The sequence below is a fragment of the Vespula vulgaris genome, chromosome 14, assembly GCF_905475345.1.
Source record: "Vespula vulgaris chromosome 14, iyVesVulg1.1, whole genome shotgun sequence".
Taxonomy (NCBI): Eukaryota; Metazoa; Arthropoda; class Insecta; order Hymenoptera; family Vespidae; genus Vespula; species Vespula vulgaris.
In genome coordinates this window covers 1427403-1442704 of record NC_066599.1, presented here as the reverse complement: position 1 = coordinate 1442704, position 15302 = coordinate 1427403, and the positions used below count along the sequence as shown (strand labels likewise).

The 15302-nt window shown below is 32.5% G+C and overlaps 1 protein-coding gene across 1 annotated transcript in view; it reads right to left on the bottom strand.

The window, feature by feature from the left end:
• The window catches only part of LOC127068893 (dentin sialophosphoprotein-like), a 64727-nt gene that overhangs the window by 7992 nt on the left and 41433 nt on the right, over positions 1-15302 (bottom strand). The window contains exon 2 of the mRNA XM_051005263.1: positions 4139-4501. Within this exon, the coding sequence (XP_050861220.1) occupies positions 4139-4493 (355 nt within the window). The 5' untranslated portion in view covers positions 4494-4501. The remainder of the gene's footprint in view (positions 1-4138; positions 4502-15302) is intronic.

Here is a 15302-nt window from a genome sequence, read left to right as displayed (position 1 = left end):
GTGACATAGAACAAGGAACTCATCGGAGCATAATGTTTTAAAGTATTTAGATTCGCTAACTGGTCTTATTCCGAAAGAAAAGAAGAAAAAAAAATCTGGTATACGTTGTATGTAATGATTCGCGAGAAATGGTTCTTTTTTTCTTCTACACTCTTCTATCAACAAACAAACTGTCATAATAAAATAAATTTAGAAAAAACATATTAAAAAAAATCATTTCTATATCACGATAGAAATTAAAATATTACTATGTAATATAGTACATTATATTTTTATTTATTATACATTGTAATTAATATGTTACGTTTTAATTTGATATGAATTTTTTTAATCCACATTTTTTTTTCTTCTATTAATAACAAATAAGGATGCAGGAAAATGTTAAGAAAGAAACTGAAGAATAATGTTAATCCTGAAATAACGATCGTGAAAACAAAACAAAAAAGAAAGAAGGGAAAGAAAGAAAAAGAAAGAACAAGAAAGGAGTAACATCGAACGTAAGAAAAATTTCCAAGAAAATGTGATCCAGATCTCAAGATGATCCACCCTTTTCGAGAGCTCCGTGTCTCCTTCTCCTTTTCCTTTTAAAAGAATTAACGATCGTTATTCGAAATAATCGTCAGTTCGCGAACTCGAACAGTTGGAGTTCGTAAAGGAATGCAAGGTATTTAAGTGTAAAAATCGATTTCGTCTTTTCTGTCCCTTTTTCAACGTACAGCTGCGTGTTGCTTCTGGTGTCCCGGTCGAGCAAGTTCGGTTCGTCGAACGTGCAGTGCATTAACGATTTACCGATTTTGTAAACGACGAACTTTTCACTACTCTCTCGAAAACCATAGGGGTACATACATACATATATGTGTAACCGTAAACTCGAGAAAGAGAGAGAGAGAGAAAGAAAGAGAGAGAGAGAGAGAGAGAAATAAAGACAGAAGAGAACCGTGGCTGTTAACTGTACTCTTTACGAGTCCGTTATCGTCGATCACTGTTCAAATCGAGAATAGTGGAGAATATACGCGATAACGATCTTTTTTGTTAATCATACGTCGCATCATATTAAATCTATACTACTTATCGTCAATGGCGAGTAAAAACGAGAATAACCACTCGATAACCAGACGAGTCGCGTTTTTCCTTCGACGATAATGATCCCCTTCGTTAGTTAATTAACTTAGATAAGCCTCGACGAGGCAGATTTCATTAGTTAAAAAATTAAAAAAAAAAGCAAAAAAGTAGATAAATAAAAAATGCGACGAAAAAAGGAAAAAAGAGGAGAAAGAAGATGGTGATGGAAGAAGGAAATTTCCTACTCTAAGATGATTCTAACTTGACGCTTCTTCCAAGCAATAAGATCCTTCTCCATCCAACGTAATCAGCCATATTACCTACTAACGAGGAAGCTGTTTCAGATAATTAACTACTTCGAATTTCATTGGAAAGTATTAAACGTCAATTATCGATGCGCGCTGACCCATTTCTTTAACGGTAAAAGCTATACGGGAAAGTCACGTACGAACGATTTCAACTGGAAATTTCTATTGAAATCGTTTTCAACGATTTTACGATTAGAAATTTTGTTGATTGCCAGTATGAATAAAATTATCTTTTTCTTTCTTTGTATCTTAACGATCATTAATTATTCGAACAAACCGAAGGAACCTTTTGTATTTATTACATTTTATTTTATTATACATTATTATTTTAGTCTCTGAAATGACGAGAATATAATTTAAAGGACTCTTAAATTCGTCTTAAATAACATTTCCTTCTTTTTTTTTTCGTAATCAACTGGATTCTTACAACATATATATATATACATATATGTTACATCGATGCATAATGATGCATATGTAGATACTGTAGATATAATATTTTCTTGAAAGAGTTGCGTATGAAAAGTCGAATGAGATTGTGTGCCATCGGTAAGGATGCACGAAGTCACGTACGAACACTACGGATGAGAATAGCACGCGATTAGAAAGAGAAACTATGCGAGAGAAGAACGAGTCTAACGAGGTGTGACACTTTTCTGATGATGCGACAGGAGGACACATCGTGACGACATAATCGTGTGACTAATTGAGGACCGGTCGCAGAGTGCGTCTTTCGAATATCTCCCAAAAGAATTAATTAACGGCCGTGGTAGGTTCCGAGGTCGTTCCATGCCGGTTTTCTAAAGCCTTTAATAAGGTTGCCCTTTCGAAGGGAAAAGAAAACTGAAAGAAGAAGAAAAGAAAAACTCGAAGCAGCCTGTGCAGGTGCTCTCTACGACATCTAAAACGTATCTCTTCTTCTCTGTCTTATTCGTCTCACCTTATTCGTGTATTCAATTCATTTCTTGTTTCCTATATTTATAAGTGTATGTATTATACGTTCGTATGTGCTTGTATGTATATATATATTTTTATATATCGTACGTAACATCATTTGCTCAGTTGATATTTATTATTTTTTTTATACTATTATTTATCTTCTTATTTTATCGAGAATATATACGTCAGTATCGACTCAATCTATTTGAACGTTATACCACTCGTTTTATTTTATTTTGTTTTATTTTATTTTATTTCATTTCATTTCATTTCTTTTCTTTTCTTTTCTTTTTTTTTTTTTTTTACTTTATTGCAACTAATTTGATTCGACTCGATTTGATTTGATTTATTAATTAATTAATTTATTTCATTATTATTCATTCGCATATAAATATTATTTATTTTATGCCAATATTATTTATTATCAGCTGAGATATATTATTTGTCTATGGGATTCGAATGCGTACCCATATTCCGTTTAATATAAATGCAAATTTCAAGTTTCTTTTTTTTATTTCTACTTACGAGACTTTTACGTATATTTATTTATTTCTTTTCTTCTCTTTTCTTTTCTTTTTCTTCTAACAATTTAAGTACGTAATAAATTCGATTCATCATTCATAGTTGTACATATATACGCATACATACACACCATATAAGTTCGAACGTACGAGTTACAACTCGACGAACCTTGAACGTTCCACCTTCCATCGTGCGGTTACGCCATGATAATTCACAAATTGCGCAACCGTTGCATCGCTATACAAGACGCCTATGTGCACCGCATTCCTATCTACGACCACTGGTTCCGCTTCTTCGATCACTATAACACGAGATTAAGAGCGACGATGGAAAACCACGAGTGAATAGTACGAAAAAAAAGGAAGAAAAAAGAAAAGAAAGAAGAAGAATCTACAGAGACATATATTTTTCTTATTCTAATATTTTTTTTTTATTTTTTTTTTATTTCTATACACTCGTGAAAAAAAAAGTGAGTGAAATTCATTTGAAACAATCGTCAACATAATAAAATTGTTTCGAATAAGGTACGTTCACTCGTTCGGTTCTTTTTTTTTTCTTTTTTTAATTTCAATTTTAATTTTTTTCTACATTTGTGTTAGATCGATGAGTCTCGTTTTTTAGAACAAATTTACCCGGCTTCTTTTTTTCCTTTTTCCAAGACGATAATTTCGTAAGAAATTTTTGCATGCCTCTCGTTCCGCTCTCCCTCTTTCAAACAGTTCATGAACATTTAGTATTGCGAGGTGGAAAGAAACGCGTGGTTAGCCACGTATACCGAGGGTCGCGTCTCTCAACACACTCTTCAATTATTATTATCTTCATCTAAAATCACACGGAGACAAAACGTTTCCTTTCGACTTTCACCAATCATCATATTATTTCCGATAATATCCCAGCGTCATCGAATAAAAACCTCGAGGAAAAGTGATAAGAGAAATAAAATAAATACCACGAATATCGATCCAACATCGATATAAGATTAGAAATACTAATCGAAATATCGTCTTTGTGAAGTAACACGACATAGTTCGATAGAAATGAACAAGATAACAAATTACCACATAACAATATATTTTGATCAATAACAATAATAACAAATATATCAATCGAATTTAATCCAATAATTTTACTTACATAAGATACTTCAATTTGATCCAAAGATTCTGACTAATATATATCGTTTTAATCGAATCGAATTAAACCATTTTAATTGAAAATTAAATCGTACCAATTACTATTCTACAAAAATTATGCGAAAGAAAAATAAAATAATAAAAATGAGGAAAGAAAAGAAAATGTCTACCTACCTCGTTGTTTTTCGGGCTCATGCTCGACGATGAACGCCGGCACAGCTGTGACCATCTGATAGTCGGTCTGATAGTCACTCCGGTAGTCAACCTCAACGACCTCATGTTCCTCGTCCTGCTTCGAAGAAAGTAACGCTTGCATCGCTGTAGCATCGCCGCAACTTCTTCGGCTGTATTTCGTCCTGGAGATCCTAAGTAACGCCGCAGGACTCAATCCTTGAGAATTGTCCCGAGAAACTGGAATCGGACTGATACTTTGTTGAGTCTCTGATTCCTCCAAATTCGGACTTCTCGGTAAAGCAAGACCGACGTCATCGGCACTGTGCCGCCTCGATTTCGATAATCGTTTGAACATCGCTCTTCCTGCAAAGTAATAAAACAAACAAAAAATCAAAATACCATATCAGCGAACGAACGAATCGAAAAATAAAAGAATCCTTCGGAACCCTTTCGGGACCTATTGTCTATCAAAACAATGGTCGATTGTGCGAATATTTCCAATGAAAATTCATAAGATCGAAGATATCCGACGTTAACTACGTACGGCACGAAAAACGAAAACGATTTGGGGAATTCTTAATGAACCAAAATCGAATTTTTATCCTCTCGATCTGAACAATTATTTGGCTCTTCGAAGAATTTCTCTCTCTCTCTCCCTCTCCCTCTCTCTTTCTCTCCCTTAAAAAAAAATGAAAAGAGAAAGGAAAAGAAAAGAAAATAAAAAACAGATTCTCAGCGATGGGACCACAAAGATACATCTCGACGATCCTGAATACGCTAAATAATAATTAATAAAAATATAAACTTAAGAAAAAGGAAAAAAGGAAGAAAAAAGCGATTCCAAATGATTCCAATAATCAGAATCGAATTTCGATGGTCGCTGAAAAAAATTATTTACGAGAATGTCGAAGGACAACAACATTGACGATCGTGACACTGACGATCGTGTAAAATACACAAGGATGGACCGATCGGAACGTCCTAAGAAGAGTAGTGGCGGACGGGCGGGGGGGTCAGAGGGGGAGGGGGGTTAAAGCATACTAGGAACTAAAAATAACGGCCGTTAAAGCATAAAATATCGTCGACGTTTCGTGTAACTATAAATTGTCTGTAATACATACATACATACATATATATATATATATATATATATATATATATATATACACACACACACACATACATAGAACGCGTGACTTATAAAATAAGAGAGAGAGAGAGATGTATAATATATAAGATGTTGATACCTACACATACGTAGATGCATACATACGCATAAACACTCTTCTGATGGCAGAGAGAAGAGAGAAGATGGTTAATAACGTTCCACGAGGTCGCGCTCGACAAAACATCGCGCGTAACAGTGGCATTATAACGATCTCAGTTGCGAGAATATTATTTTCGAATGGCATCGACCGACGTATAGAGCAATTAACTTCTCTTACATTAGCAAAGTACGAAGGACATCACGCGATATTTATTTATTTATTTATTTATTTATTTATTTATTTACTTATTTATTTATTTTTTCTAATGAAGGTTATTCAACTTCTCAGGGTCCCTTCGTAGAACGACACGACGACGACAACGACGACGATGATGATAATGATGATGATGATGATGATGATGATGACGCTGTTCCTGGTGATGCTGTGCTCTGCTTCAATGCTTTCGACGGTGTACGCACACACACACACACACACACACGCACATACATACATATATATATATATATATATATATGTGGCCAAGAGAAAGAGAGATAGAAAATCCTGCGCCTCCACGTTTTCCTATCTCCCTTTAACTCTTTTTTTGTTGTTGTTGCGTGTGTTTCTTTTTGTTTTCTTTCGAAAAACACATGGCAGAGCCCAGCGATTTCTGTCGCTTTTACCTTCTCGCAAGGCTTGTCTCTCGACTCGCTCGATTAGCTCTCGACCGAGAGAAAGAGAGAAAGAGAGAGAGAGAGAGAAAGAAAAGCTCGAGAAAGAGAATCATCATCTTCTTTACTCTTCTCTTGCATCCTCGTTCTACTTCAACATTTATCCTTGAACATCCCTGAGAGAAGAGCGAGGATTCAGCCCGTGATTTTCTTAATTCGTACGAGTCAGTAAGCAAAGGATTTATGTCCGGACGAGTTAGAGAGCTAACGTTATCGTGTTGGAATACTCTCTCCTTTTCTCTCTCTTACTCTTTCTCTTTCTCTTTCTACGATCGATCCCTATCTTCTCGATCCTTGATCTTGAGATACTAGATAGTTGAGATCGACGATTTATTCTAAAGAAACTTGTCTATCTCTTTATCTGTCTGTCTCTCTCTCTCTCTCTCTCGTCTCTCTCTTTCTTTCTTCGTGCGTGAATTGATTCGAGAAAAATGATGTTTATCTTCTTGAACTTATTTCAAACGATAATTGTCTGCTTCTTGCTATGTATATTCGTATGTATATATATATATATATGTATGTATATGTATATATCTTTATCTTCTTGCAATCATCTTGAAACTCGAATGAAATGTAACGTTAATTAAAATTAACATTATAGTTCGCACATTGAAAATGAAAATGCAATATCGTAGAATTTTCGTTTCCTTTTCCTTTTAAACGTCTCCGCATCTCGTAATCACTTTCTATATCTTAATTACTTTTTACGGAAATTCAATAAAGTCAAAGAACTCGCTAGCTTCTTATCACGATCATCTTTAGAAAAGTTCATTTCAATTGCAGATATATTTTTAGACTAATAGTATTTGCTGATACTATAAAAAAGATCGATTGTCTTCCCAAGTTTTATAAGATCTTGTATCTCTTCCTCTTTCTCTCTCTTTCTCTCTTCTATGCTTCGTTAACTATATTTAATTATTTATCTTCTCAAATAAATTAATAAATTATTTAGACATACAAATAACGAAGCATTGTTATATCTATCTATTATATACCATGATACGTCAAATACAACACATCTTTTATACTCGCTTCTAATAATACCCAAATCCAAAATCTATATATTTTACTGTATTATTTTATACTAATTTCTATTTAGTTTCTATATTCTTTTCTTTCTCTTTTCAACGATCTATGAAATGAAATAACGTTTCTTTTTCCTCTTATACTTATCGAAAAACAATAGAAGAAGAAAAAAAAGTGTCAATTAATTTTCTTCCAAGAGAGAAAAAGAGATATAACGCAGAAATCATTTTCTCCATTCTCATTATCTCTCTAGTACTCGAGAAGATTAACTTCTTCTTCTTCTTCATCTTTCTATGAGCAAAGAATACGAGTAAATAAGTAAGAGGAATTCGCTAGCTGAACCACAAGGTTACTTGGTCCCACGAGATAAACCAAGGAAGAAGTTCTTAACGCAAACTAGATCACCTACGATTATAGTTGGCGCGTTAATTACCCCGGTTAACTTTATCAAAAACTCGTACGTGTATCCTCCTCCTCTCCCTCTTCTCGGTAACGAAGTAACAAAACCGAGAGCAGCAAAAGTCAATATAAATGAAACTGGAGACTCGATCGGACTCGTTCATCCGATCACAGCAGCCAGATAAATGTGTCCGTGCTTGAGAAAGCAAGAATTTCTTCTGCGTATATATACATACATATATATATGTGAAAGTATATATATGTGTGTGTGTGTGTGTGTGTACATATATGTATATATCTATATCTCGTCCTCCCTTTTTCTTTCATTTCCCATATCAAACGACACGGAAGAACGAAACGATCTCTTTATATATACCCTAGGACGCTGCATAGTGTTACGATTCTATCGAGATAAAAATAGAAAATACCCGATCGAGAAAATCCTCTTTTCGATTATTTTTCTTTATTTTTCTGACTGTTATCGTCATATGTGTCACTTCACGTTTACATGCTTCTACGAAATCGATCGCTTGTAGGGATATATCGTGAAAAATGATATTCTTTATCTGACAAGTAGAAAGATACTGAATATCAGAGAGAATTCGAGTATATGAGAATTAATAGATACTTCTCTATATGATAATTCGCTTATTAAAATAAATAAAAATTTACTTTGGTAGTTTAATACCGAGAGGAGGTGGAAGAGAGAAAGAAATGAAAGGGAACATAATAACGAATATAAGAAGAAAGTGAAAAAAAGAAAGAAAGAAAAGACATAAAACATTGTAATTATTACAAATTCCTTATCTATATTAAACAATAAAAAATAATTAAATAAAATTAAATAAATAAGAGAGAGAGAGAGAGTATAAAAACATTTAGTTGTATTACTTATAAAAATTCTAAAAGAAAAAAAGAACATACAGAGAAAAGATAATATAAACATTATTCTTTAAATAGTAAACATCAAGAACAATCGATCATTTATTTTTTGTTCTCGACGAAGGTTTCGAATATTCTTTTTTGTTCGAAAATATTTCGACAGATTCAAACTCTCTCTCTCTCTCTCTCTTTCTCTTTCACAAGTGAGTTCAGGAGCAAGCCGCCAATTAAACGTCTCAGAGACGTCTCCTGCTCGTTGCTGTTAGGCTCGAAAAGTATGTATGAAAGATAATCGTCGAGACTCGTTAATTCGCACGGAAACCACCTGTCGGCCCTTCCAGAACGAAATATACCTATACATACATACATAAATACATACATACGCATATATGTATATATACAAATATATATGTGTATTTATATGTCTATGTATGTATGTATGTATATATATATATATATGTTTAAGTTTCTCTTGTACTCTCGTCGGTACCTTCGAAATATATATCGCGATCGCGACATCGAGAACGAGTAGCAGGCGCGAAATCAACGGCTCGAAATCTCGTACTGGTAATTTCTCAACGAGCAGGATGATGATGATGATGATGATGACGATGACAATGACGATGACGATGATGACGATGACGACGATGATGACGATGATGATAGGAGTGTGAAAAAGAAAGAAGCGAATGTACAAGTTACGATAACTTGTACCAATGATCGATCTTTTAGTATTTATTTCTCCTTCTCTTTCTCTCTTTTTTATAGCTACAGCTATACTAATATTTTAATGTTATATCACTTTATATGATTTTTTTGTATTGTCTGATCTGGCTATATTAAATTCGAGTCATTTAAAAATTATTTATTATATGTATATACTAAACAAATATATGACTTTCAATCGTAATTAGTAACGTAAATTATAAATATCTACTCAACATAAAAAAAACTTTATAATAATTAAAAAGTTATTATGTAAATTCAATGAAATATATACATATATATATATATATCATCATTTATAAATTCATTTATATAAATTTACAAATAAGATTCGAAGTACTTTTTCTCATACGTCACGATATACCATCTCTTTCTATCATATAATAAACGAGTTTGGGTTACCTTTTGTACATATCCGAAGATCCGTGAGAAAGATCTGAATCCTTTGGATCGTTCGATCTTTTCTACACGATCGATATACATATACATATATATACACACATACACACACACACATATACATATATATTGTCCGATCGAGACACTGAAAGTCTTGGAAGAATGTAGGTCATCGATTTGGTACTCTCTGGTCTCTCCGTAAATCTGTCGATCGAAGAAGGAAGATAAAAAAAAGAGAAAATAAATAAAGAAAAAAGAAGAAGAAGAAGAAGAAGAAGAAGAGGAAGAAAAAGAAGAAAAAGAAGAAGGAAGAGGAGGAGGATCGAAGTGGGCGACTTTCGACTCGAAGCAACCTCTCGAGATCGAAAGCACGTTGTCGCGTTACTATCGCGAAGAGAAAGGGAAATTCTGCGCGTTCCTTCGGCAGACGGTCTAACGATCTCCATCTCTTCTAAATACGTGCCTAGCGTGTTAGAAAAGCGCTATGATTATGTGAAAGTTAAAAACAACAAAGTGAAATTAATACGGAGTAAGATAAAACAGAAAAAAGAAGAAAAGAAAAATTATTTTTCTTTCTTTCATCCCTTGTTCCTTACGTTTCTTCTTCTTTTTTTCTTTGCTTGTAATTTTTTTTTTTTTATATATAATAATTATTAGAGAGGAATTTCCAATCTCGTATCTTGATTGTTTCTTTTTTATCGAATATATGTACGTGCGTGAATATGTGTACGTGTGTATATTGTTAATAGCTTGCTTAGACGTTCAGTGATGAACGATAAAGGTCGATCTCGTTTTCGAGACACATTATTTAACGAATAACCAAAGAGAAACGATAAATAGTGTTCGAGAAATTCTAATTATGGGCTCATTGATCAAGATGTTACGATAGGAGAGTATTCGCTTTGTTGTCTTTAACTTTCACATAATCTTAACATCTTAATCATTACACTTTACTAACAAAGGATATAATTAAACTAATATGTGTATATATACGTATGTATGAATGTATGAACAATATTTTTAAGTAATTACGTGAAAAATATTATTAAAATTATTTGTAAAACATACCTAGTATTAATATAAAAATCTTCAATCGTCATACTATAGCCTTGAATTAAAATAATAATAATAATTCTACAAATTAAAATCTTTACGAAAGAAAATATTGAATATATAATATTAATGACAAAATTATTATATACATATATATATATACACATAAAAAAAAAATATATGAAAATAATAAATCGAAATGTTTAATTCCGTAAAGTGAAACTCTAAATCTGTAAATTTTTTTATTTCATTTAAGAACGAAATCGATCGGTTTTTTATTTATGTATTTTCGATTTCTAATCATTGTATTAGATCATTGAATCAAATTGAAAAGGATAAAATTTTTTCAAGCGAGAAAGAGGATATCCGAATCGATTCTCTTTTTCGTTTTTTATTTCAAAACGTTGCAGCACGAAGTTTATGCAATATCATGCGATACTTCCTTTTCCTGTCTCGAGCGATTTAATCGTACGATTTTGTCGTATGATGAATACGGAAGTTATGTAGGTGTGAAATTTACATTGATAATGTTCGAGACCTTGAAAACATTATGCTAATATTACTTATGTATTCCAAACTCTTATTCGTAAATGCATTTATATTTCTTTTTCTTTTTTTTTTATTCCAATGTATGACATAAATTAATAATACTTGTGATATTATATCATTAACGATTATATATTTTAATGATAACAACGATATAAATAATATCGATATAATCAAAACAAAAAAAAAGGAAAAGGTAATAATAATACAAGATTAAAAAAAAAAGAAAATTCCCCAAAAAAATAAATTCATTTTCTTATATAGTAGGTACCGTTTGGAAGTAACACCTTCTTAGTTCCAGGTTGCATTACAAACGAGTATATTTCCACGTGGTTTCTCGCGTACAATTATGCATTTTCTACGAAGAGGACTTTAAAGGCCAGAGTTAGCAAGTAAGCAAACAAGCAAGCAAACAAGCAAGCAAGCTAGCAAACAAGCAAGCAAGCAAACCAGCAAGATTCTAACTCGCTCGCACATATATTTTCAATGCGTCAGATTTTAGTTATAAAAGTTTGGGCTTCCTATGAGCGGAATAGCGAACGAACGTATATATACATATGTATACGTGTATACACGTATGCATATATATATATATATAGCTATGTATTTATGTATGTACGAACGACGATAGTTACAAAAGAATGCAAAGTGTTAAGCTCGAAAGAAGGAGATGAAGTATGAGAAGAAGAAGAAGAAGAAGAAAAAGACGATGATCTCGAAGAGACTCGAACATACAATTGGAAGAAGAGCCAAGGAACACCTGTCACATGCGAGAGACACGAACCAAAAGCCATACGTAACGAGCTCTGCTTTTGGATTTATGCTAATTCCGTTGGAGCGTGCTCTTCACGAGAAACGAGCGAGCTTTTCTTCATCATGAACGTGTTTTACAAGTAAAATTCCAACGATGATTATGCTCGTTATTATTATTGTCGTTGTTATTGTTATTAATATTAATTTGTAAGAAGGACAATATGTACCGCGTTAACTAGTAAATATTCATACGTTGACAACCTTATTAATGGGGATACGAGTAAATAATTCTAATCGATTCTCATTTATTATGCGAGAATATTAACGAGAGCTTTGTTGAAAAAAAAAAGAAAAGAAAAGAAAAGAAAGATTTTAACGTTGATCTTAACGTCAAAAAAGTTTATCTATGTTTATTATATATATATATTTTTTAAATTACTATAAGTTATCATATAGGTAGTTGGATTTAATTATAATGATATATCGACCACTTAGTTCCACTACATTTTCTTTCTCATTATTTATTATACTTTCTCTATTACTCTATTTATCCATTACGATTATATAAACCTTCAGCAACATTTTTCTTTATATTCTATTCTATCTTTTTTTTAATTATTATTATTATTATTTCTTTTTATTATAGTTCAACCAATTGTACCCATCTTGTCGCATCGTAATACTTCCAAATATATTTATTAATATTATATATACCATATTACTATTAGCATTATATTTTCATTTATTTATTATTATATTATTTAAACGATTTAACGATAAAGAATCGATTTCGTTTGTAATTTTCATATTCTCTCTATCTGTTTCTTTCTTCTTTTTTATTAAGTAAATACTATCCTGTATTTTTTGACGTTTCCGTGAAAAGAATCGAACGAGGAAATTTACAGATACACACATGTGATCACGAACTTATGGCAAAGTAAGTACTTACTAGCGCGCGTGATCGCGCGCGCGCAAATGCCCCAGGCTGGAGAAAGTCCCTGACGGAGGCTGCTGTGCAGCGTGTGTAGGAACTGCACGCTCGCATATGCACTTTTATGCCATCGTCGAATATTGCATGGTTTCACGTAACGCACGTGCCGCGATACATACTCCGCTTATTCGATTCAGCCGAGCAGCTCTTTCTGTGGATTTGTCGATGGATACACACAACACACACACATATATATATATATACACACAGAGAAAGAGAGAAAGAAAGAGAGAGAGAGAGAGAGAGAGAGATACATATACATACACACGTGTGCACGTGTACACACAAATTCTTTTACAGATACGAGAAAAACGAACATATTCGTTTCTTCAAATCGAATTTAAATCATGCGTATCTAACTACTAGGATAGTTTCTTTTGCCTGGGAAAGATGCGTACGTTCGGTTTACTGCAATTTAGTGCATCAAATTGCAGTTGCATATTACGGTTTGCATAGAAGAAAGAAAAGGTGAAGTGAATCGCTAATTCTTTTTTCTTTCTCTCTCTCTCTCTCTCTCTCTTTTTTATTCTTTGCCTCGACCGATGAAATTTTTATAGCTGCGAACTCGTTAGAGTAGTTCTATCGGAACGAACATTTTCCCTTTTTTTTTTTTGTCTTTTTCTTTTTCTCCTCGAAGAATTCGTATTACTATTCGAACTCGTTTTCTGCTTCAACAATTAAGTCATATTCTAACGTAATATATAGACTTTTAATTGCAATGTATTTCCTTGGAATAGGAATTTCCATTCTACGGTGTTTGTAAGTGAAACTTTAACAATTATTATATATAAATATGTAAGATTTTTCTATCGTAATTATTTTCTATAGAAAAAAAAAGGAAGAAGAAAAAAATATAAATAAATGAAATCAATTCAATTGTTTCAATCGGAAAAGAAAAGAAATCTGAAATACCGTCGAAATATCGATGAAATATCAATCGTTATGAATGAAAAAAAAAAAAAAGAAAGGGGGAGAAAAATGAAGAAACACGTGTTGTACGTTTATGAAATTTCAACGTTATTTAAACGCATGTTACATCTTACGCGTTCGATTTCCCTATTTGCGTTTTTGATAGACTACATAGCAGGCTTTCACCTGTCTCAATCGCCGACACGAAAGACTTCGAATTTATTATAGTTGAAACCGTAATTAAGAGCGTGTCAGACATGTATGTACGTTCACGGTAGCGATGTGCCATTGACATGCTAATTTCTAGGATACTAGAGAAAGATAATTTAAAGATCGTTTCGTATTTGGGACAGTGTTGTTCCAACAAACGCATACACGCGTGCACGCACACCGATTCTCTGCGTTTCAATCATAACTTTACAAAAATAAGAAACTCGACACTTTCCTTTCTAATGAAAAAGAAAAAGAAATAGGAAAAGAAAAAAAAAAAAGAAAAATCTATTTAACTAGCACGTTTCTCTACGCAACATGTTGGCTGTATTCGTATGAAAAAAAAAAAAAAAAGAAAAGAAAAAATTAATAAAGAAGAAACAGAAAAATTAAACAGAGAAAAAAAAAGAGAAAAATATTCCTAAGTCACGCGTGTTATGCGTCTTTTTATCCTTGATCGAAGCATTATTTGCTTTGTAACGTATGTACTTAATAATGATCATTTTGTTCATAGATAACGTCATTACTTGCTAGAAATAGATAGACGTGTCGTAACGATCTTTACGAGTTCGTAACGATAATCAAGGAAAGATTTTATTCAAAGTTTACACATGTAAAACAATAAAAACGTAATATTTTTATTCGTTCCATCTAAAATCTTCAAAGGCTAATTAAGTTTCTAACCGATAAATATCTTTACTTTCACGCGAATTTCTTCGTCCTATTTATTTCTTTTTTCTTTATTTTCTTCTTTTTTTTCTCTTTTTTTTTTTATTTTCAAGACCCAATATAAAATCAACGATGAAGTTTGAAATTTATTAGAGAGAGAAAGAGAGAGATTTTTATCGAAAGTCGTCGTACGACACCAAGTTTATAGATAATAAAAAATTTTTATTTTTTTTCCTTTTTTTTAAATATCATTTGGATAGTTTTACGAATGTCAAAGCTTTTCGAAAAGAGTAGCCTATTTTTTAATGGTAAATCAATGAACTTATTGGATAGAAACGTCACTGTAACTCTCTCTCTCTCTCTCTCTCTTTCTTTCTGTCTGTTCGTCTGTCTCTGTCTATTTTTTTTCCATCTTTCTTTCTCATATTTGACGGCTTAGAAACGATCGTCCCGACTATATTCGCTTAGAGAACGGTAAAAATAAAATCGTGACCGTGTCTAAGACCATCTTAAACAGGGATTTAACAAGGAAGGAGAAAGGATTTGTAGACGATTTTAAACGGACAACCGAGGAATATGATATGCTTGTTTGCATGTATATCTCTATATTAATAAAGAAGAGAGAGAGAGAGAGAGACGGTGCAAACAATCTTAATCTAATC